Source organism: Pseudophryne corroboree, chromosome 2 (assembly GCF_028390025.1).
Source record: "Pseudophryne corroboree isolate aPseCor3 chromosome 2, aPseCor3.hap2, whole genome shotgun sequence".
Classification (NCBI taxonomy): Eukaryota; Metazoa; Chordata; class Amphibia; order Anura; family Myobatrachidae; genus Pseudophryne; species Pseudophryne corroboree.
In genome coordinates this window covers 560,465,224-560,489,774 of record NC_086445.1, presented here as the reverse complement: position 1 = coordinate 560,489,774, position 24,551 = coordinate 560,465,224, and the positions used below count along the sequence as shown (strand labels likewise).

Genomic DNA, 24,551 nt, shown 5'->3' with positions numbered 1-24,551 from the left:
ACATGAAACAAACACTGCATATTTGTAAAAATAGGCAATATTTATTTCCGGAAACATCTGATGGCAACACACTGTGCAAGGATACAACTGGACCTCGCTCTTTTTTAAAATGGCCCACATGTCTTACGCTGGCCGTAGACGGAGATAAACTCACCATTAGACAGACCAATTAACTGCCATTGCCAAACACCCTCAGATCTCAGACAATTGGTCTCTCTGTCAGATGGCAAATATGTCAACTATCAGATCTGAGCACCAATTTTTGCATTAGTCGTGCATGCTGAAAGGTTTCTCACTGTCGACCAGTGACGGACTAGGAATGCATGAAGGGCCCACCGGGGGAATGTAGTGGTAGGTGACCATGCTTAGGAGTGTGACCAGCCACCACAGATTAATAACTGCAATGTAGTGAATACACCATAGTCCTGTGCAGTATAATGTAACTTATGTATAATGTACAATTCAAGTGCACAGTCTAAAACCTGATACCCAGAGGAGAGGGTGGGCCATCAGGCAGTGGGGCCTACCGGGGATTTAGTCTGTACCCCTATGGACCAGTCCGACCCTGTTGTTTCACTTCCATACACTGTGTAATTATGAGCCCATAATCGGCCAATTGCTCTGATAATTGCTCAGTGTATGGTCACATTTTATCAATTCCCTGCCTTGCATCTGCTTGAAGCCGCTGTAAAAAAAGTCTCATATAAGGAAAGCAAGGTCAAAACACTAGAACTTGCTAAACTATGAGAATGCTGTTGTCAACAAATGAGGCCAAAGGACCTTAGACGATTTCAGTGAGCATTTCAAGGAATATGATCATTACAAATCTTTGTAAACACAGAACTTTATTCTGCGCACAAATTCAGTGCATAACAAAATTTGCATTATCGGAGTATAAGCATTTGTACAGACCAAAGAATCACACTTACTCGAAGTCATAATCATACATGCCAGATGGACTGGGGGAAGCATTAAAGAGAAAAGAAAGCAATAGGAATTAATGCACAGATTAGTATAATTGGGTGATTAGCAGAAACAGTATGCTAATCTGGAAAAAAATAAAATGAATCATGGTCAAAAGCATTCAAGTAGAAAGAAGCAGAAAGCAAAGTAGAAGGCAAAATTACCGAGGGAAAAAGAGCAAAAACAAATTTAACCCTTTTAAAACACATTATCAGCAAAAATAGTAAAACATCTCAAATGACAGTATACTGCACTGAAATAATTTAAACTATACCTACCATTTGCAAATCTATATTTAGCTTTTTCTGAAATGTGTACTACAGAAAGTGTAAACAGGGTCCCTGCTATATTTACATTGGGAAATATTCAATTGGCCGAGAGAACTCCAAAAATGTGAAAATTCCCTTCCAAAAATATACGCAGACAACGCAAAACATTTTTAATTACAGTGTGTATGCGGACTCCTGATACCTGCGGTATCCAACTGGAGGAATTTTTTTCTTTTTTTACACAAGTTATATTTAAGTTTGCAGTTGCAACGCATTTTTACAGTAAATACCCATGGGGAAATTATATATACAGGTATATTATATACAGGTACATATTCCTGACGAAGGGGCTGCGACCCCGAAACGTTGCAATAAACAGCATACGTTGTTTTTCCACTTTTGAAAGTCATCAAGTGCCGTCCTTATTGCCAGCATCTATATATATATATATATATATATATATATATATATATATACATACATACACACACACACACACACACACACACAGGTTGAGTATCCCTTATCCAAAATTGGGATTTTTGTTTACTTACCGTAAAATCTCTTTCTCTGAGTCCATCTGGGGGACGCTGCGCCGTTACTTGTGGGTTAGAGGTGTGTGGTAGTGGAGTTTGGCACAGAATCTAAAGCTGACTCCTCCCCCCTCTAACCCCTCCCATCTCCTTCCTGCTCAGCCATATTCAGTTAACGTTTAGCCAAGCCAAAGGAGATAGACCAGAATAAAAAAATTAACCAATTAAACCAGACAAACTATGGGAGGGATCGCAGCGTCCCCCAGATGGACTCAGAGAAAGAGATTTTACGGTAAGTAAACAAAAATCCCAATTTCTCTGTCCTCCATCTGGGGGACGCTGCGCCGTTACTTGTGGGATTTCCCAAAGCAAGCTAATGAGAGGAGGGAGACGGTGACGGCATAGCCGTCTTCAATATACGACGCCCAACAGAGGCAGTCTCCAAACCAAAAGTATGAAAACGATAAAACTTTGTGAAAGTATGAACTGACGACCAGGTCGCTGCTCTGCACAGTTGCTCAACAGATGCACCACCGCGAACAGCCCAAGAGGCTCCAACAGCTCTAGTCGAATGAGCCCTAATTGAGTCAGGAACCGAAACATGAGAAGACAGGTAAGCCTGTCTTATGGCCGAAGTTATCCAACGGGCCACAGTATTTTTGGAGGCCGGCCAACCTCGTTTTGGAACATCAATTAAAACCAGTAAGTTATCCGTGCGACGGAATGACTCTGTGCGAGACAAATAGATACGCAAGGCTCGAACCACATCCAGAAGAGCCAAATGAGAGTCCTCACCAGAAGAAGATGTCTGAGTAAAGGCAGGAAGTACAATGTCCTGATTTAAATGGAATGCTGAAACAACCTTTGGGAGGAAAGAAGGTTTAGTCCGTAGAACCACCCGGTTCTCATGAAACACTAACAAGGGGGGTCTGCAAGAAAGGGCCGCCAACTCAGATACTCGTCTAGCTGAGGCAATAGCCAACAGAAAAACAACTTTCTGTGTCAGATAACGGAGCTCAACTGATTCTAAAGGTTCAAATGGAGAGGTCTGAAGAGCCGTAAGGACCAAGTTTAAATCCCAGGGAGGAACCGGAGGGACAAAAGGTGGTTGAATCCGAAGTACTCCCTGCAGGAATGTTTGAACCTCTGGAATATTTGCTAGTTTCTTCTGAAAAAGAACCGATAAAGCTGAAACCTGACCCTTTAGTGAAGAAAGCTTTAGGCCCTTGTCGAGACCCTCCTGAAGGAAAGAGAGTAGGCGAGGTAGTCTAAACAAATGCGGAGTCAGTCTCCGTTTTTCGCACCATGCAATGTAAATACGCCATATTCTATGGTAAATGCCTGAGGTCACCGGTTTCCTAGCTCGAATCATCGTCTGGACAACCGATCGAGAAAGACCTTTTGCCTTCAAAATCTTGGATTCAAGAGCCAAGCCGTCAAAGCCATCCGATGTAAATCTGGGTGGCGACAAGGCCCTTGAAGAAGCAGATCTGGTCGCAGAGGTAGACGAAAGGGATCTCCGACTACCATACTGCGCAGAAGAGTGTACCATTGTCGACGCGGCCAATCTGGAGTCACTAGAATCACTGCGAGACCCTCTCGCCGAATGCGTTGGAGTAGACGCGGAATCAGTGGGATTGGCGGAAACACATATCCCAGTTGAAATTGCCATGGGGCAGTAAGAGCATCGATCAGGATTGCCTGTGGATCCTGAGTCCTTGCTCCGTAGTGAGGAAGTTTCGCGTTGAGGCGAGACGCCATCAGGTCTATGTCTGGCATTCCCCATCGATCCACTAGAGAGAGAAACACTTCCTGATGAAGTTCCCATTCCCCCGGATGAATCGTGTGACGACTCAAAAAGTCTGCTTCCCAGTTTTCGACTCCTGGAATGTGGATCGCGGAGATCACCGGAACCCAGCGTTCCGCCCACGCGAGGATCTGAGCGACCTCTCTCATTGTGGACCAACTGCGAGTTCCTCCCTGTTTGTTGATGTAAGCCACTGCGGTGGCATTGTCGGACTGCACCCGAACTGGTTGACCCTGCACCATGGTTTGAATGCGAATGAGTGCATACCGAATCGCCCTTAGTTCCAGAATGTTGATTTGCAATTTTGACTCCTGATTGCTCCAGCGTCCCTGGAAGTGATGAGTCTGGAAAACTGCCCCCCAACCACTGAGGCTTGCGTCCGTGGTGACCATCATCCAAGACCAGATTGTGAACGGTGCACCCTTTTTCAAATTGTGACTGTGAAGCCACCAGTGAAGAGACTGACGAGTCTTTATCGACAAGCGGATCAACTGCAATTCGAGACGTGGTTCCGTCCGAGTCCAACAGTTGAGAATCTGCGTTTGAAGAGGACGGGCATGAAATCTGGCATATGGAACTGCCTCGAAGGAGGATACCATTTTGCCCAACACCTGCATACATCTGAGGACCGACACTACTGGTAAGTGTAACAGGGTTCGGATTCTCGACTGCAGATCCTGAATCTTGTCCGCAGGAAGAAACACCTTCTGGCTGTTGGTGTCGAATAAAAGTCCCAGAAAAATCATCTTCTGAGAAGGGAGTAGAGATGACTTTGGAAAGTTGATTATCCACCCGAACGATTGTAGAGTCTCCATTGTTAACTGCAGGTTCTGAGTGAGAATCTCCGCTGACGGTGCCTTGACCAACAGGTCGTCCAAATATGGAGTGATGTTGACCCTTTGGCAACGAAGAACTGCGACTACATGGCCTAAGACCTTTGTAAAAACTCGGGGAGCCGTAGAAAGACCAAAGGGAAGAGCTTGAAACTGAAAATGCTCCGGCCCGATTGCAAATCTCAGCAGAGACTGATGTCCTATCCAAATCGGGACATGTAAGTAGGCGTCTTTTATGTCTATTGAAGCCAAATATTCCCCTGGCTCCATGGCGGCGATAATTGAGCGAATGGATTCCATCTTGAATTTTTGGGTTGAGAGATACGGGTTGAGAGCCTTCAGATTCAGAATGGGCCGAAACGAACCATCCGGCTTGTCCACAAGAAAAAGACCTGAGTAAAACCCCCGCCCCCTTTGATGAGAGGGAACCGGAATGATTACTCCATTTTGTAAGAGGTTTGTGATTGCCTGAAGAAGAGCTTGCCGTCTGGAGGGATCGTCTGGGAGAGGTGTTATGAATAGTCGGGTTGGGACCGTCTCTTCGAAATCCAACATATATCCTCTGGAAATGACCCCCATTACCCACCGATCCGGTTTCGATAGGAGCCACACTTCCCTGAACTGAAGTAACCGGGCCCCAACCTTCATTGATCCCTCCAGGGGACCTGAGACGTCATGCCTCAGGTTTGTCGGCAGGCTTACTGGCCGGTCTGCGAATAGCCTGATATCCTCTTCCTCTGAAAGAGCCCCTTCTTGGGAATCTGGAGGAAGCACGAAAGGATTGGAAGTTACCTCTGCCCTGCGTACGAAAGGACCGAAACCTTGTAGGTTTTGGTTTGTGAGGTGCAGATGGAAGGAAAGGGCTCTTTCCTCCAGTAGAATCTGAAATAATCTTCTTTAACTCTGATCCAAAAAGGAACTCACCTTCAAAAGGCACAGCCGTCAATGTTTGCTTTGAGTCAGAATCAGCATTCCAAACTCTAAGCCACAAAGAGCGTCTTGCAGATACTGTCAAGGCTGAAACCCGGGTCTGTAGCGCAACCGAATCCAACAAGGCTTCACCCACATAAGTGAGTGCCTCCGAAATCTGTTCCGCTACGTGAATGGCTTCCGACGGATCATCCGACTGCATTCCCGATACCACCTGTGCAAGCCATTCATCCACGGCCTTAAGTACCCAGGCACTCGCCAGTACTGGACGGAGAGAAACACCTGATAAAGAAAACATAGATTTTAGTAATGCTTCAATCTTTCTATCAGTAGCGTCTTTTAAGGTCACAGACTGTACCGACGGAATAACCGTAGCTTTTGCTAGATGTGAAATAGGAGCATCTACCTTAGGGGCCGTCTCCCAAAATTTCGTATCTTCCTCTGTAAAAGGATATAGAAATCTTAACTTTTTAGGCGCCTGAAAACGAGAATCCGGTTTAAGCCAGGGTTCTTTTAAAATATCCGCAAAGTGAGAATAAGAAGGGAAGGCCGTAACCTGTCTCTTTTGTCGTTTGAAGAAGGGGGAAGGAGTTTCCTCTACCACCGTGTCCTGAATATTAAGAGTCTGACGAATGGCTTCTATTAACAATCTAACACCTGAACTAGTAGAAGGTTCCTCATCTTCCCAAGCCGAAACTTCATCCCATTCAGGATCTACCTCCCCCTCCTCCAATGGAGATGCCAGGGTGTCCGCCTCCTCACCTGGAAATGCTATAGCAGGTAACGGCTGCGATCGTTTAGTAGCAGTCGAACTGCTGGCAGCATTTACAAACTTATTCAAAGATTGAGTTAAATCAGTGAGGCACTTTCCCATATTTTGGGCCCATAAAGGCTCCACCTGAGTCCGAGCAGATTCAGTCTCCCTAGATTGACGCAAATCTGAAATGGCGTCCACCATGTTTTTAACCCATGGGGGCGTCGGCTGATCTGCGGAACCTCCCTGCTGATCTGTCACTGATGCACCAGAGCATGAAGCACATAAGGTACCTGCGTCAGAACTACCTTTAGCCAGCTTTGAGCCACACTGAGAGCAGGAAAAATAAACTACCGAGGCCGTTTTTCCCTTTGTAGGTCTGTCCGGTTTACTAGTCACTTTTTCCATTCTGAAGGTATACACTAAAATAAAATCACCCTAAACCTTCTGACTAATGAGCTGTGTTAACAATCTACATTAAGGATAGAGTGGGACCTAATCCAGGATGACTGAGTGCAAGTCAGAGACTCTCCTTATTATATTAGGTTAATCCCTAGGTGGATTCCAATATGGCCTGTAATCCCCCCTTTGATCAGCCCCCTCTATACTTGCGATTATGTTAAAATTCTCCCCCTGGCAGGCTCCGTGTGTGAAGCGCACAGCGTCCCCCTGTCTCCGTGCAGAAGAAGATGGCGTCAGGCAGATTGGCGCGCGCGCGGGCAGAGCAGGGCGGGAAGCCGTCCCTGCACTGCTGACGTCACCCCGCGCTGAAACCGGAAGTTCGGGCCGCCGCGCGCCGCTACTCACAGCGTCCGCGGCGGCTTCTAGCTGGTCCCCGGGAGTCAGAAGATTCTCCCGGACCAGTCTGCCATCTGTCCCCACAACCCTCCAGGTCTCTCACTGCGGTTGTAGGGGAGAAATCTCCGGCGCCGCTCCCGCTGGCGGCGGCGGGGGGGGCTCGGCTGGCGATTTATGAAATAAATGAGTGAAATAAATAGGGACAGCCCAATACTGTCGGTGACAGATTGTGGCTGTCCGTTACCTTTCTTCTGTCGTCGTTAATGTACAAAGGCCCCAGTGACCCAGGTATGGTGGCCTTTCTAGACAGCATCCTCGAGTGGTATATTAGTCCACTCCATCAATACCTGTCACCCGTAAACAGGGACTAGGCATCCTGTAAACAACAAACAAAAAAACAAAAACAAAAAAATCTAGGAGAAATAAAAACTGTGTCTGTACTCCACAGGCACAAAATAAAAACTGAATATGGCTGAGCAGGAAGGAGATGGGAGGGGTTAGAGGGGGGAGGAGTCAGCTTTAGATTCTGTGCCAAACTCCACTACCACACACCTCTAACCCACAAGTAACGGCGCAGCGTCCCCCAGATGGAGGACAGAGAAATGCTTGGGACCAGAGGTATTTTGGATATCGGATTTTTCCGTATTTTGGAATAATTGCATAGCATAATGAGATATCATGGTGATGGGACCCAAGTCTAAGCACAGAATGCATTTATGTTTTATATGCACCTTATACACACAGCCTGAAGGTCATTTTAGCCAATATTTTTTATAACTTTGTGCATTAAACAAAGTGTGTGTATATTCACACAATTCATTTATATTTCATATACACCTTTTACACACAGCCTGAAGGTCATTTAATACAATATTTTTAATAACTTTGTGTATTAAACAAAGTTTGTGTACATTGAGCCATCAAAAAACAAAGGTTTCACTATCTCACTCTCACTCAAAAAAGTCCGTATTTCGGAATATTCCGTATTACGGAATATTTGGATATGGGATACTCAATAAATATATATATATATATATATATATATATATATATATATATATATATATATATATATATATATATATATATATATATATCTCAAACAGGAACAGCCCGGCACTCCACTCCAAGATATTATAACTGCTGCGGTGCCCTCCCGGTCAGGAACACAGGGTCCCGAATAAACAGATAAGGTGGTGTAGGCGGCACTCAATACAGGCTTCACAGCTTCAGTAAACAAGACTTTATTGGGCCAACATGTTTCGGGGACCAAACCCCATCCCCATTTTAATAATAATAATAATAATAAATTCTGGAGGCAAAGCAAAATATTTAAAGTTTTCAGAAATATAAAAAAGGTCTGCTTTACACATTTATTACAAAAAACGAGTTTTATGGTAAGAACTTACCCTTGTTAAAACTCTTTCTGCGAGGTACACTGGGCTCCACAAGTCTGGACAATGGGGTGTAGAGTAGGATCTTGATCCGAGGCACCAATAGGCTCAAAGCTTTGACTGTTCCCAGAATGCACAGCGCCGCCTCCTCTATAACCCCGCCTCCCAGCACAGGAGCTCAGTTTAGTTAACCAGCCCAATGCAGTAGCAGGAAAATAGACAACGGTTAGTAGCCACATACACCACACTCTCACGACAAGAGAAGTGTCAGCGGCTAATGCCATATCAACCCAATGAAGCCAAGTGCGTCAGGGTGGGTGCCTTGTGGAGGCCAGTGTACCTCGCAGAAAGAGTTTTAACAAGGGTAAGTTCTTACCATAAACTCGTTTTCTGCTGCGGGGTACACTGGGCTCCACAAGTCTGGACAATAGGGATGTCCTATGGGAGGGGACGCACTGTAGCGGGCACAAGAACCCGGCGTCCAAAGGAAGCATCCTGGGAAGCGGCAGTATCGAAGGCATAGAACCTTATGAACGTGTTCCCGGAGGACCACGTAGCCGCCTTGCGCAATTGGTCAAGGGTCGCACCACGTTGGGCCGCCCAAGAAGGTCCAACAGACCGAGTAGAATGGGCCGTAATGTGAACAGGAGCTGACAGACCAGCCTTCATATAAGCATGCGCAATCACCATTCTAATCCACCTGGCCAGGGTCTGCTTGTGAGCAGGCCAGCCACGTTTGTGAAATCCAAACAAAACAAAGAGAATCAGATTTTCGAATAGAAGCAGTTCTCTTCACATAGATACGGAGAGCCCGTACCACATCCAAAGACCGCTCTTTGGGAGACAAATCAGGAGAAACAAAAGCTGGAACCACAATCTCCTGATCAAGGTGGAACGAAGAAACCACCTCAGGTAAATATCTGGGACGAGTCCTAAGAACCGCCCGGTCACAGTGAAAAATCAGATATGGGGAACTACAAGACAAGGCACCCAAATCAGACACTCTTCTAGCAGAGGCAATAGCCAGCAAGAACACCACCTTAAGGGAAAGCCACTTAAGGTCAGCTTGAACCAAGAGGTTCAAATGGAGGCTCCTGCAACGCCTCCAAAACCACCGACAAGTCCCAAGGAACCACAGGCGGGACATAGGGAGGTTGGATACGCAACACACCCTGAGTGAAAGTATGAACATCAGGTAAAGTCGCAATTTTTCTCTGAAACCACACCGACAAGGCAGAAATATGAACCTTGAGGGAGGCCAGACGCAGGCCTAAATCTAGGCCCTGCTGTAGAAAAGCCAAAAGTTTGGCTGTACTAAACTTGGAAGCGTTATAATGGTTAGATGCGCACCAAACAAAGTAGGAATGCCAGACCCGATGGTAAATCCGAGCAGAGGCCGGTTTCCGGGCCCGCAACATAGTTTTAATGACCTCTTCAGAAAAACCCTTCGCTCTTAAGACGGAAGCTTCAAAAGCCACGCCGTCAAAGACAGCCGGGCTAGGTCCTGGTAGACACAGGGGCCCTGAACGAGGAGGTCTGGGCGTAGTGGAAACAGAAGTGGACGCTCTGACGATAGGCCTTGCAGGTCTGAGAACCAGTGCCGTCTGGGCCACGCCGGAGCTATGAGAAGCAGATTTCCTTTTTCTTGCTTGAACTTCCGAATTACCCTGGGCAGGAGTGACACCGGAGGGAACACGTACGGCAGCCGAAAACCTCCATGGCACTGCCAGCACATCCACGAATGCTGCTTGAGGATCCCTTGTCCTTTCTCCGAAGACCGGAACCTTGTGATTGTGTCTAGACGCCATCAGATCCACATCTGGAAGACCCCACTGGAAGAAAAACACTTCTGGATGGAGGCCCCACTCGCCGGCATGCACGTCCTGACGACTGAGAAAGTCTGCTTCCCAATTCAGGACTCCCGGAATGAATATTGCTGATATTGCCGGTAGAAGGCGTTCTGCCCAACGTAGAATCCGTGAGGCTTCCTTCATTGCCAAACGGCTCCGAGTGCCACCTTGATGATTTATGTAAGCCACTGTGGTGGCGTTGTCAGACTGTACTTGAACAGGACGGCTCTGAATCAAATGTTGGGCTAGGTTCAACGCATTGAAGACCGCCGCAATTCCAGAATGTTGATAGAGAGGAGAGATTCCTCCTTGGTCCACCGACCCTGCAAGGAGTGCTGCTCCAGCACCGCGCCCCAACCTCTTAGACTGGCATCTGTCGTCAACAGGACCCAGTTTGATATCCAGAAGGGACGGCCTCTGCACAATTGTCGGTCCAGGAGCCACCAGAGCAGCAACAGACAGACCTCCGGAGTCAAAGAGATCATGTGAGACCTGATCCGGTGAGGCAGGCCGTCCCACTTGGCTAGAATCAGCTTCTGGAGGGGGCGAGAATGGAATTGAGCATACTCCACCATGTCGAATGCTGTGACCATGAGGCCCAGTACCTGCATTGCCGAATGTATCGACACTTGCGGACGAGAAAGGAAGCAACGAATCCGGTCCTGAAGTTTCAGGACTTTCTCCTGAGACAAGAACAACCTCTGGTTGTGAGTGTCCAACAGCGCTCCCAGATGCACCATGCTCTGAGCAGGGACCAGGGAGGATTTCTTCCAGTTGATGAGCCACCCGTGGGCTTGTAGAAACCGGACCATCATATCCAGATGACGCAGGAGAAGATTTGGGAATTTGCCAGGATTAACAAGTCGTCCAGATACGGCAGTATCCTGAACCCTTGACGGCGGAGTACCACCATCATCACCACCATAACTTTGGTGAAGACTCGCGGTGTCGTTGTTAAACCAAAAGGTAACGCCCGAAATTGGTAATAGAGGTTGCCAATAGCGAACCTCAGGTATGGTTGATGTGACGCTGCTATAGGAATATGCAGGTAAGCATCCTGTATGTCCAGGGAGACCATGTAGTCCCTAGGTTCCAAGGCCAGAACTATAGAGAGAAGGGTTTCCATACGGAACTTGGAAACCTTCACAAATTTGTTCAGTGCCTTGATGTTGAGAATGGGCCGGGAGGACCCATTCAGTTTTGGGACTAGAAACAGCGGAAAATAGTACCCCCGGCCCCTCTGAGCAAGAGGCACCTGTACTACGACTCCTGTATCCAGGAGGGTCTGTACCACCGAATGCAGAGTGTTTGCCTTTGTCTGGTCCGACGGGACGTCTGTCTGGCAAAATCGATGAGGGGGTCGGTTTTTGAAGGCTATGGCGTAACCTCGAGTAACGACTTCCCTTACCCAGGCATCTGAAGTGGTCTTCAACCATTCCTGGGTATACCCTAGAAGCTGGCCCCCCACCCTGGGATCCCCCAGCGGGAGGCCCGCCCCGTCATGCGGCAGGCTTATCGGTCTTGGCTGCTGGCTGACGGGCAGCCCAGGCTCTTTTGGGATTCGGCTTACCAGGTTTGGAAGTGTGGGCCTGCTTATGGTACGCCTGACCTTTTGCTTTACCTGAAGGACGAAAGGGGCGAAAGGACGTGCCTTTGGCCTTCGACACAGAAGGAGCTGTATTAGGCAGACAGGCAGTTTAGGCAGTAGCCAAGTCAGCCACTATCTTATTTAAGTCCTCCCCAAACAGAATATTCCCCCTTGAAAGGGAGTACCTCCAGGGTTTTTCTAGAGTCCAGATCCACAGACCAGGATCTCAGCCACAATATCCTGCGAGCCAGGACTGATGTAGTAGAGGATACCGGCATCAGAAGCCGCCTCTTTAATATAGCGAGAAGCTGTGACAATATATGACAAGAATTGTCTAGCATGGTCAGAGGAGATTTCAGCCTCTAACTCCAAGGCCCATGCTTCAATAAGCCTCTGCCGCCCATGTAGCTGCAATAGTGGGCCTTTGTGCAGCACCCGTGAGAGTGTAAATCGCTTTTAGACAACCCTCGACACGTTTATCCGTAGGCTCTTGTAGAGACGTGACTGTAGTGACAGGTAGAGCTGAGGAAACCACCATCCTAGCCACATGCGAGTCTACTGGAGGAGACGTTTCCCAATTCTTAGACAGCTCTGGCGCGAGGGGATAGCAAGCCAGCATCTTCTTTTGAGGCACAAACTTCGTACCCGGGCTTTGCCAGGGTTCCTGACGTATATCCACTAGGTGGTCAGAGTGAGGTAAAACTTGTTTAATCACCTTCTGACGCTTGAACCTATCTGGTTTCTTAGGAGGAACGGATGGCTCGGGATCATCCGTAATCTGCAGAATTAACTTAATAGCCTCCAAAAGATCAGGAACATCCACATGTGAACTAGTCAGAACCTGTGGGGTCAGTGTATGTGCTGTCTTCATCAGACGAGGTGTCAGTGACAGCAGTGGATTGTGAGGAGACGAGCGCTCGCTTGGACCTCTTGGACTTAGGCGAGCGTTGGTCAGACTTTTTAGTAGTCAGGGACTGGTTCAACTTCTTTAATTGAGCAGATAAATCGTCCGCCCACGGCGGGTTAGCTGCAGGGACCACATACGGTTGTACTGGCATTGGGGGTCCCATAGGGGGTGTTAGTTTATGAACTAGCGTATGCAGAAGCGTGGAAAAAGCGGCCCACGGAGGGTCAGTATGTGCCTCCGTTGCCACAGTCCCACTAGGGGGCAAGGAGCCCCTAGAACCAGAGCCCACAGCTGCTATATTCTCCCCATATGTGCCTGTGGCTTCAGCAACACCAGCAGTGTGTTCCGCCCCAGAACCGTTACCCTCAGAAGCAGACATGATATAACTTGCAGTATGAGGTAAAACAGTACAATTAGCAGCACTATATCCCGAAACCCAAACCCCTGCGCAGTGTAGTCAGCACCAGTAGAGATAAAGGAGAGATATGGGGGTATATTTACTAAAATTCGTATTTTTCCGAATGAGGTTAAAGTTCAAACACGAATGACATCGAAAGTGTAAATTTGCAACTTTTTGAATTTATTACGACTAATTTACTAAGCTGTCGTATTCTGCATTTTCGTATTTACCGATGTCGATGTCATTCGTATTTTTTGGCAGTGTTTTACGGGAGTGAATTGCAAAACACTGCCGACTTTAACACAATGAATCTCGGCCGGATCTGTGAGATCTGTGCTGGGCTTCATTGTGCACCTTTCGTAAAAAATAAAACATTGTTAAAAATAAAAAATGCGTGGGGTCCCCCCTCCTAAGCAAAACCAGCCTCGGGCTCATTGAGCCGGTACTGGTTGAAAAAATATGGGGGAAAAAGTGACAGGGGTTCCCCCATATTTAATCAACCAGCACCGGGCTCTGCGCCTGGTCCTGGTTCCAAAAATACGGGGGACAAGAAGCGTAGGGGTCCCCCGTATTTCTGAAACCAGCACCGGGCTCCACTAGCCAGATACATAATGCCACAGCCGGGGGACACTTATATTGGGCCCTGGCATTACATACCCAACTAGTCACCCCTGGCCGGGGTACCCTGGAGGAGTGGGAACCCCTTAAATCAAGGGGTCCCCCCCCCCTCCAGCCACACAAGGGCCAGGGGTGAAGGCCGAGGCTGTCCCCCCCATCCAAGGGCGGCGGATGGGGGGCTGATAGCCTTTTTGACAAAATGTGAATATTGTTTTTAGTAGCAGTACTACAAGTCCCAGCAAGCCTCCCCCGCAAGCTGGTACTTGGAGAACCACAAGTACCAGCATGCGGAGGAAAACCGGGCCCGCTGGTACCTGTAGTACTACTACTAAAAAAATACCCCAATAAAAACAGGAGACACACACCTTGAAAGTAAAAGTTTATTACATACATCCACACCACCAAACATACATACTTACCTATGTTCACACGAGGGTCGGTCCTCTTCTCCATGTAGAATCCATGGGGTACCTGTAGGAAAAATTATACCCACATAATCCAGTGTAGATCGGTCCTCTTCTGTTCTATTTGTAATCCACGTACTTTGCAAAATAAAAAAACGGACACCCGACCACGCACTGAAAGGGGCCCCATGTTTTCACATGGGACCCCTTTCCCCGACTGCCAGGAACCCCCCCCTGACTTCTGTCTAAGAGGGTTCCTTCAGCCAATCAGGGAGCGCCACGTCGGCGGTTGACCGAAAGTAACCTCACCGCTGACCACAAAGTTCCCACCATTGGTTACAATGGAGCGCATAGGCGCTACATTGTATCACTGCCGTGTGCTGCCTGACAGACACTACAGGAGCACACAGCTAATCAGGAGGGTGCCACGACGTGGCGCTCCCTGATTGGCTGAAGGAACCCTCTTAGACAGAAGTCGGGGGGGGTTCCTGGCAGTGGGGGAAAGGGGGAGGGGCTTCAGGTCTAAGCCTTGCTGGCAAAACCACCGGGTTCGGGAAACCAGGGCTCGGGAGTGTACAGCGCCGCTGGGGAGAGCTGGAGCTGCAGCAGAGAATGTCAGAAGACATTTACCCCTGCTGCTGCCCTTGAAGTCTTCACTTTTTACCTCATAAAAAGCTTTTCTTAGGGCTGCCTGGAGCAGCCCCTCTGTTAAGTGCCTGCTTACTGCAGCACCAACTGACAAACTGAGCTCCTGTGCTGGGAGGCGGGGTTATAGAGGAGGCAGCGCTGTGCATTCTGGGAACAGTCAAAGCTTTGAGCCTGTTGGTGCCTCGGATCAAGATCCTACTCTACACCCCATTGTCCAGACTTGTGGAGCCCAGTGTACCCCGCAGCAGAAACATTAATTTAAGTATAAACAAATAAAATTTTAAAAATGTACACAAAAAAAAAGTCATTTGGAAACTTCCCAGGGATGGAAAAAAATAAACCGGTTTAAACAAAACAAAAAAAAAAACGCGAGTTTTTTTTGGGGGTGTAGACTTTTTGCATTAATGTTTTAATGGAAAAAAATGAATCCTGCTTATTATAATATTATGAAAGTAAACGCAATCTTTTACTGCTTATTATTCCTATTACATCTGAATATATGTATAGATAGACAAAACATTAAAAACACATGACGCATACTCACAGATAGATGAAATTGAAAATAAGAATGTTGGCAGTGGTTTTCTTCTATAGGATTGTTAGTGGAAGAGTTTGTGGAGTCTCAACTGATGCAAAGCAGATTTAGTAGCTTAGGTTGCCAGTAGCAAATGAGAAATGTACACTTATGTATTTTTTTTACGCAAGTTATATTTAAGTTTGCAGTTGCAATGCATCAAATGGGTAGGGTAAGTCCATACTATTTAATGACTAGTATATCTACCAATAGCCTTGAAGGTTCATCAGTAGTGCAATCCATTTCAGCGTGTGCAACAGAATGTCCACAGCTTGAATGTTTATTTGCGCTGATTAACAATACGTTAGTTTTAGCATAAGTTACATAGATCACTAATGCAATCGGCCACATTTTATGGACATCCAGCATTTATGAAAAATGGTGCAAATTAGGTGTTGGTAATGAAGTGTTTGACCCAGTGAATAACATTAGAGGACCACTGCTCAATACAATACTATAAATAAAGGCATAGAAAAAGTGGACGATAAAACTTCTCATGGCAGAAGAACTGCAGCAGTACGGTTTTTGTTTTGTTTTACAGTAAAAAACAAAACAAAAAACACACAATTATAAAAAGTACCAGAAAAAAAAACACTGATTTCATTATATCCTCCATTCCTAAATTGTGTAACCTGTGTGTGGCCTGGTCATGCAAAACTTCAGTAATACCCCTTTCACACTGCCAATGCCGGATCCCACCCGGGAATTGGAAGCGTGTCCTTCCCGAGTGGGATCCGGCATTGGCAACTGCTGCAGGCTTCCATAGCAGCGGGGGGGCAGAGCCGCCGGCGGGGGTGGAGGTGGCGCTGGGAGATGAGCTCATCTCCGCGCCGCCTCTTCCTATCTCATAAACGGGTCCCGGGTCGCGTCAACCAGGGAGCCCGTTTACACAGCCACTGACCCGGTATTCAACCCGGGTATAACACTGCTTTATTCCCAGGTTGAATTGCCGGGTCAGGCGACCTGCGATTTCGGCTATGCCCCTTTCACACCGCACGCCGACCCGGCAATATGCCGGGTCGATACCAGGTTATTTGTGCGGTGTGAAAGGGGTATAATAAGAAGCATTGCTAGGGAAAGTTTACCTTATTCATCCATAAGCCTTTCCATCTAGAACTCAGAAATACAAGCTTGCACAACAAAGTTCACTGCCTGTGAGGTGTGGTGGGGAGAAAAGTAAGACTACATGGAATTCTGCAATTCTATTAGCATGCAAATGTCATTACTGCAGAAGTTCACAAACCGGTGGACTGCAGAGCCAAAACATTATTCTTCTCCTGCAAATTTTCTGACTAATTATGCACAGCATGGAGAATAAAATAAGATTTTAAACCTACCGGTAAATCTTTTTCTCGTAGTCCGTAGAGGATGCTGGGACTCCGTAAGGACCATGGGGATAGACGGGCTCCGCAGGAGACATGGGCACTTTAAGAAAGACTTTGACTCTGGGTGTGCACTGGCTCCTCCCTCTATGCCCCTTCTCCAGACCTCAGTTAGAGAAACTGTGCCCAGAGGAGACTGACAGTACGAGGAAAGGATTTTTGTAATCCAAGGGCAAGATTCATACCAGCCACACCAATCACACCGTATAACTTGTGATATACTACCCAGTTAACAGTATGAAAAACAACATAGCATCAGTCCAAGACCGATGAAAACTATAACATAACCCTTATGTAAGCAATAACTATATACAAGTCTTGCAGAAGTAGACCGCACTTGGGACGGGCGCCCAGCATCCTCTACGGACTACGAGAAAAAGATTTACCGGTAGGTTTAAAATCTTATTTTCTCTAACGTCCTAGTGGATGCTGGGGACTCCGTAAGGACCATGGGGATTATACCAAAGCTCCCAAATGGGCGGGAGAGTGCGGATGACTCTGCAGCACCGAATGAGCAAACATGAGGTCCTCCTCAGCCAGGGTATCAAACTTATAAAACTTTGCAAAGGTGTTTGACCCCGACCAAGTAGCAGCTCGGCACAGCTGTAGTGCTGAGACCCCTCGGGCAGCCGCCCATGACGAGCCCACCTTCCTAGTTGAATGGGCCTTAACTGATTTTGGTAACGGCAATCCTGCCGTAGAATGCGCTTGCTGGATCGTGTTACAGATCCAGCGGGCAATAGTCTGCTTTGAAGCAGGGCCGCCAACCTTGTTGGCTGCATACAGGACAAACAGTGCTTCTGTTTTTCTGATCCTAGCCACGTAAATTTTCAAAGCCCTGACCACATCAAGGGACTCGGAATCCTCCAAGTCACGAGTAGCCACAGGCACGACAATAGGTTGGTTCATATGAAAGGATGAGACCACCTTAGGTAGGAATTGAGGACGGGTCCGCAACTCCGCTCTATCCATATGGAAAACCAGATAGGGGCTTTTATGTGATAAAGCCGCCAATTCCGAAACTCGCCTAGCCAAAGCTAAGGCTAACAACATGACCACCTTCCAAGTGAGAGATTTCAACTCCACTGTTTTAAGTGGTTCAAACCAATGTGACTTAAGGAAACTTAACACCACGTTAAGGTCCCAAGGCGCCACCGGAGGTACAAAAGGAGGCTGAATATGCAGTACTCCCTTCACAAAAGTCTGTACTTCAGGTAAAGAGGCCAATTCCCTTTGAAAGAAAATGGATAAGGCCGAAATCTGAACTTTAGTGGAGCCTAATTTTAGGCCCAAATTCACTCCAGTTTGTAGGAAGTGAAGAAAACGACCTAGATAGAATTCTTCCGTAGGAGCATTCCTGGCCTCACACCAAGAAACATATTTTCGCCATATTCGGTGATAATGTTTAGACGTCACGTCCTTCCTAGCCTTTATTAGCGTAGGAATGACCTCATCCGGAATACCCTTTTCCGCTAGGATCCGGCGTTCAACCACCATGCCGTCAAACGCAGCCGCGGTAAGTCTTGGAACAGACAGGGACCTTGTTGTAACAGGTCCTGCCTTAGAGGAAGAGGCCACGGATCTTCTGTGAGCATTTCTTGCAGATCCGGATACCAGGTCCTTCGTGGCCAATCCGGAACAATGAGAATTGTTCTCACTCCTCTTTTCCTTATTATCCTCAACACCTTGGGTATGAGAGGAAGAGGAGGAAACACATATACCGACTGGAACACCCACGGTGTCACTAGGGCGTCCACAGCTACCGCCTGAGGGTCTCTTGACCTGGCGCAATACCTTTGTAGCTTTTTGTTGAGACGGGATGCCATCATGTCTATTTGGGGCAGTCCCCACCGACTTGCAATCTGCGCGAAGACTTCCTGATGAAGTCCCCACTCTCCCGGATGCAGATCGTGTCTGCTGAGGAAGTCTGCTTACCAGTTGTCCACTCCCGGAATGAACACTGCTGACAGAGCGCTTACATGATTCTCAGCCCAGCAAAGAATTCTGGTGGCTTCCGCCATCGCCACTCTGCTCCTTGTGCCGCCTTGGCGGTTTACATGAGCTACTGCGGTGATGTTGTCTGACTGGATCAGAACTGGTCGATTTCGAAGTAAGATCTCCGCTTGACGTAGGGCGTTGTATATGGCCCTTAGTTCCAGGATGTTGATGTGAAGACAAGTCTCTTGATTTGACCAAAGGCCATGGAAATTTCTTCCGTGTGTGACTGCTCCCCAACCTTGGAGGCTCGCGTCCGTGGTCACCAGGATCCAGTCCTGAATGCCAAACCTGCGGCCTTCTAGAAGGTGAGCACTTTTCAGCCACCACAAGAGAGATACTCTGGCCCTGGGGGACAGGGTGATCCTCTGATGCAGTTGCAGATGTGACCCGGACCATTTGTCCAATAGGTCCCATTGGAAGGACCTTGCATGGAATCTGCCGTATGGAATGGCTTCGTATGTTGCCACCATCTTTCCCAGAACTTGAGTGCAATGATGTATTGACACTTGTTTTGGTTTCAACAGGTTCATGACTAGAGTCATGAGTTCCTGCGCTTTTTCCGTCGGAAGAAAAACCCTTTTCTGGTCTGTGTCCAGAATCATGCCCAAGAAGGGTAGACGAGTTGTAGGATTCAGCTGCGACTTTGGAATATTGAGAATCCAGCCGTGTCGCTGTAACACATTCAGTGAAAGTGATACGCTGTTCAGCAACTTCTCCCGTGATCTCGCTTTTATGAGGAGATCGTCCAAGTACGGGATAATTGTGACACCCTGCTTGCGCAGGAGCACCATCATTTCCGCCATTACCTTGGTGAAAATTCTCGGGGCCGTGGAAAACCCAAACGGCAACGTCTGAAATTGGTAATGACAATCCTGTACCGCAAATCTCAGGTACGCCTGATCAAGAGGATATATGGGAACATGCAGGTATGCATCCTTTATGTCCAGAGATACCATAAAATCTCCCCCTTCTAGGCTGGCGATGACCGCTCTGAGCGATTCCATCTTGAACTTGAACCGTTTTAAGTAAAGGTTCAGGGATTTTAAATTCAAAATGGGTCTGACCGAACCGTCCGGTTTCGGAACCACAAACAGAGTTGAGTAGTACCCCTGCCCTCTTTGAAGCAGGGGAACCTCTACCACCACTTGTTGAAGACACAATTTGTGAATCGCATGTAACACTATCTCCCTTTCCAGGTTTTTTTCCGGTAGGGCTGATTTGAAAAACCAGCGAGGAGGCACCTCTTCGAATTCCAGCATGTAACCCTGGGAAACAATTTCTATTGCCCAGGGATCCACCTGTGAGTGGACCCAGATGTGGCTGAACAGTCGAAGACGTGCCCCCACTGGAGCGGACTCCCTCAGGGGAGCCCCAGCATCATGCAGTGGATTTTGCAGAGGCCGGGGAGGACTTCTGTTCCTGGGAACTAGCTGTGTTGTGCAGCTTTTTCCCTCTGCCCTTACCTCTGGCAAGAAAGGACGATCCACGTACTCTCTTGCTTTTATTGGAACGAAAGGACTGCATCTGATAATGAGGCGCTTTCTTAGATTGTGAGGGAATATATGGTAAAAAATTAGATTTACCTGCCGTAGCCATGGAGACGAGGTCCGAGAGGCCCTCTCCAAACAATTCCTCACCCTTGTAAGGCAACAACTCCATATGTCTCTTGGAGTCAGCATCACCTGTCCACTGTCGGGTCCATAACACACGCCTAGCAGAAAGAGACATAGTGTTTATCCTGGAACCCAGTAAACTAATGTCTCTTTGAGCATCCCTCATATATAAAAGACAGCATCTTTTATATGCCCTAGGGTCATTAAAATGGTATCCTTATCAAGGGTCTCAATTTCCGCTGATAAGGAATCTGTCCATGCTGCTACAGCACTACAAACCCAGGCCGACGCAATAGCCGGTCTGAGTAACATACCAGAATGTGTGTAAATGGACTTCAAGGTAACCTCCTGCTTGCAGTCAGCAGGATCCTTGAGGGTAGCCGTATCTTGGGATGGAAGCGCTATCTTTTTTGATAAGCGCGTCAAAGCTTTGTCTACCCTAGGGGAGGATTCCCACCGTATCCTGTCCTGCGACGGGAAAGGATACGCTATCATAAGCCTTTTGGGAATCTGCAGTTTTTTGTCTGGAGTTTCCCACGCTTTTTCGCATAATTCGTTCAGCTCATGTGAGGAGGGAAAGGAGACCTCCGGTTTCTTTTCCTTATACATGTGTACCCTCGTGTCAGGGACAGGGGGTTCCTCAGTGATATGCAAAACATCTTTTATTACGATAATCATACATCGAATACATTTAGCCACCTTTGGCTGTAATTTTACATCATCGTAGTCGACACTGGAGTCTGAATCCGTGTCGGTATCTGTGTCAGCTATTTGGGATAGTGGGCGCTTCTGAGACCCCGAAGGTCCAGGCGACATTAGGACAGGCATGAGTTGACTCCCTGACTGTACCCCAGCTTCAGCTTTGTCTTGTCTTTCGTGCAATAAATTAACATTAGCACTTAAAACATTTCACATATCCATCCAGTCAGGTGTCGGCACTGCCGACGGAGACCTAACATTCATACACTCCCCCTCCTCTTTAGGCGAGCCTTCAACCTCAGACATGTCGACACACACGTACAGACACCACACATACACAGGGAAGCTCTTTCTGAAGACAGGTTCCCCACCAGGCCCTTTGGAGAGACAGAGAGAGAGTATGCCAGCACACACCCCAGCGCTATATGACCCAGGAAAAAACACAGTATGTTTACCCAGTAGCGCTGTTGTTGTATATATGTGCCAATTATGTGCCCCCCCTCTACTTTAAAAACCCTTCTTTCACCGTGTGTCAAGCAGGGGAGAGTCCGGGGAGCTTCCTCTCAGCGGTGCCGTGGAGAAAAAATGGCGCTGGTGAGTGCTGAGGGAGAAGCCACGCCCCCTCGGCGGCGGGCTTCTGTCCCGCTCAAATTTTCCAATAACATGGCGGGGGCTCTTTATATACATGTACAGTGCCCAGCTGTACATGTATATATGTGTATTTGCCATAAGAGAGGTTTATATTGCTGCCCAGGGCCCCCCCCCCTGCGCCCTTACAGTGACCGAGGTGTGTGAGGTGAAGGGGAGCAATGGCGCACAGCTGCCGTGCTGTGCGTTACCTTAGTGAGGATCAAGGTGTCTTCTGCCACCTCAGATGGTCTTTTCCTCACATACTCACCCGGCCTCTTTCTTCCGGCTCTGCGAGGAGGACGGCGACGCGGCTCTGGGACGGACGGCGAGGGTGAGACCTGCGTACCGATCCCTCTGGAGCTAATGGTGTCCAGTAGCCTAAGAAACAGAGCCCTGAAACTCAGAGAAGTGGGTCTGTTTCTCTCTCCTCAGTCCCTCGATGCAGGGAGTGTTGCCAGCAGGCTCCCTGAAAATAAAAAACCTAACAAAAATGCTTTCTTACAAGAAACTCAGGAGAGCTCCTGAAATGCACCCAATCTCCACTGGGCACAGTATCAAACTGAGGTCTGGAGGAGGGGCATAGAGGGAGGAGCCAGTGCACACCCAGAGTCAAAGTCTTTCTTAAGTGCCCATGTCTCCTGCGGAGCCAGTCTATCCCCATGGTCCTTACAGAGTACCAGCATCCTCTAGGACGTTAGAGAAAAGAACTTAAAAGATGTGTTACACAAAGTTATCCCAGTGCCAATATTGGTGCAGCAATTCCTGCTGCTTTATTGCAGCTTTTATTCTTTAAACTTCACGAAGCATAAAAAAAAAAAAAGGAAACATTCTCTTAAATTAATTATCTTCTATTGGCAAAAACAATGCAAGCTGGCGAAAATAAATAAATAAATAAATAAATAAATTAAAAAAAAAAAAAAAAAAAAAATATATATATATAGTTTTTTTTTCTCTCTCACCACCCAGTGCAACGCATCATGTTATAGCTTAATGCAATATTATTCAGCCTTGTAGCAATATGCCATCATATAGCCATATAAACAAATGTATTCACTTGTCTGTCGAGTACCACAGTCATAATTAGAAACACTTTTCTGGCCAAATCCTGGGCGTATTTTCCACCCAACTGTGCATGTCCCGCCAGGACTCCTATCCTCTCGCGGGAACGTCTGCGGGTCAACTATGCGTGTAAAACGCTAGCTGTATGCATGGTCAGTGAATATTAATACTGTATCTGTCACTTCTGAAAAAATACCCGACTGTTCGTACACCTGAATCACAAACTATTAAACCAATAAAGAACCATCCATGGGCTGCCAATACTACAAACCTTATAGGATGTGTGTTAACCAAAAATTCGTAAAAATTAAAAATAAGATTTTAAACCTACCGGTAAATCTATTTCTCCTAGTCCGTAGAGGATGCTGGGGACTCCGTAAAGACCATGGGGTATAGACGGGCTCCGCAGGAGATAGGGCACCTAAAAAGAACTTTGACTATGGGTTTGCACTGGCTCCTCCCTCTATGCCCCTCCTCCAGACCTCAGTTAGAGAACTGTGCCCAGAGGAGATGGACAATACAAGGCAGGATTTAGCAATCCAAGGGCAAGATTCATACCAGCCCACACCAATCATACCATGTAACCTGGAACATACATAACCAGTTAACCGTATGAACAACAACAGTAACGGTCCAAGACCGATTTCAACTGTAACATAACCCTTATGTAAGCAACAACTATATACAAGTCTTGCAGAGTTTCCGCACTGGGACGGGCGCCCAGCATCCTCTACGGACTAGGAGAAATAGATTTACCGGTAGGTTTAAAATCTTATTTTCTCTTACGTCCTAGAGGATGCTGGGGACTCCGTAAGGACCATGGGGTTTATACCAAAGCATCCAATCGGGCGGGAGAGTGCGTATGACTCTGCAGCACCGACTGAGCAAACGCTAGGTCCTCATCAGCCAGGGTATCAAACTTGTAAAATTTAGCAAAAGTGTTTGACCCCGACCAAGTCGCCGCTCGGCAAAGTTGTAATGCCGAGACGCCTCGGGCAGCCGCCCAAGAAGAGCCCACCTTCCTAGTGGAATGGGCCTTAACCGAATTTGGTACCGGCAATCCAGCCGTAGAGTGAGCCTGCTGAATCGTATTACAGATCCAGCGAGCAATAGTCTGCTTCGAAGCAGGTGCGCCAATCTTATTGGCCGCCTACAGGACAAACAGAGCCTCTGTTTTCCTAAGTCTAGTCGTCCTGGCTACATACATTTTTAAGGCCCTGACTACGTCCAGGGATCTGGAATCCTCCAGGTCACTTGTAGCCACAGGAACCACAATAGGTTGATTCTTATGGAATGAAGAAACCACTTTAGGTAAAAATTGCGGACGTGTCCTCAATTCAGCTCGATCCACATGAAAAATCAAGTAGGGGCTCTTGTGTGACAAAGCCGTCAATTCTGACACTCGCCTTGCTGATGGCCAACAACATGACCACCTTCCAGGTAAGAAATTTCAACTCAGCCTTGTTAAGCGGTTCAAACCAGTGTGATTTTAGGAACTGCAACACTACGTTCAGGTCCCATGGTGCCACTGGAGGCACAAAAGGGGGCTGGATGTGCAGCACTCCCTTTACAAACGTCTGGACTTCTGGAAGAGAAGCCAATTCCTTCTGAAAGAAAATCGAGAGGGAAGAAATCTGTACCTTAACAGAGCCTAATTTCAGGCCCATATCCACTCCTGTCTGTAGGAAGTGGAGAAAACGACCCAGATGAAAATCTTTCGTAGGTGCATTCTTGGTCTCACACCAAGACACATACTTTTGCCAGATACGGTGATAATATTTTACCGTCACCTCCTTCCTAGCCTTTATTAAAGTAGGGATGACCTCTTCCGGAATCCCCTTTTTTGCTAGGATTCGGCGTTCAACCGCCATGCCGTCAAACGTAACCGCGGTAAGTCTTG

The 24,551-nt window shown here is 47.4% G+C and overlaps 2 protein-coding genes across 3 annotated transcripts in view; both read right to left on the bottom strand.

Annotated features, from left to right (window-relative positions):
• Window positions 1-24,551, bottom strand: part of MEAF6 (MYST/Esa1 associated factor 6) — a 148,461-nt gene that overhangs the window by 5,476 nt on the left and 118,434 nt on the right. Inside the window, exon 6 of one of the 2 annotated variants that reach the window (XM_063954355.1) lies at window positions 930-959. The exons of the other annotated variant lie outside the window; for it this stretch is intronic. Coding sequence (XP_063810425.1) covers window positions 930-959 — 30 coding nt within the window. The remainder of the gene's footprint in view (window positions 1-929; window positions 960-24,551) is intronic. 2 annotated transcript variants of the gene reach the window in all.
• On the bottom strand, window positions 3,160-6,620 carry LOC135035641 (uncharacterized). Its single transcript, XM_063954354.1, has 2 exons — window positions 5,330-6,620; window positions 3,160-5,166 (listed from the first exon to the last, which is right to left on the bottom strand). The coding sequence occupies exons 1-2, from the start codon at window positions 6,495-6,497 to the stop codon at window positions 3,173-3,175; spliced, it is 3,162 nt and encodes a 1,053-aa protein (XP_063810424.1). The 5' UTR covers window positions 6,498-6,620; the 3' UTR covers window positions 3,160-3,172.

What these genes read in the sequence shown, in the direction of transcription:
- LOC135035641 (XM_063954354.1), bottom strand. Translation starts at nt 6,497, where the DNA reads ATGGAAAAAGTGACTAGTAAACCGGACAGACCTACAAAGGGAAAAACG. An exon ending in GACGGCTGTGCCTTTTGAAG is followed by an intron (nt 5,167 to 5,329) that starts GTGAGTTCCTTT and finishes TGCTTCCTCCAG; the next exon opens with ATTCCCAAGAAGGGGCTCTT.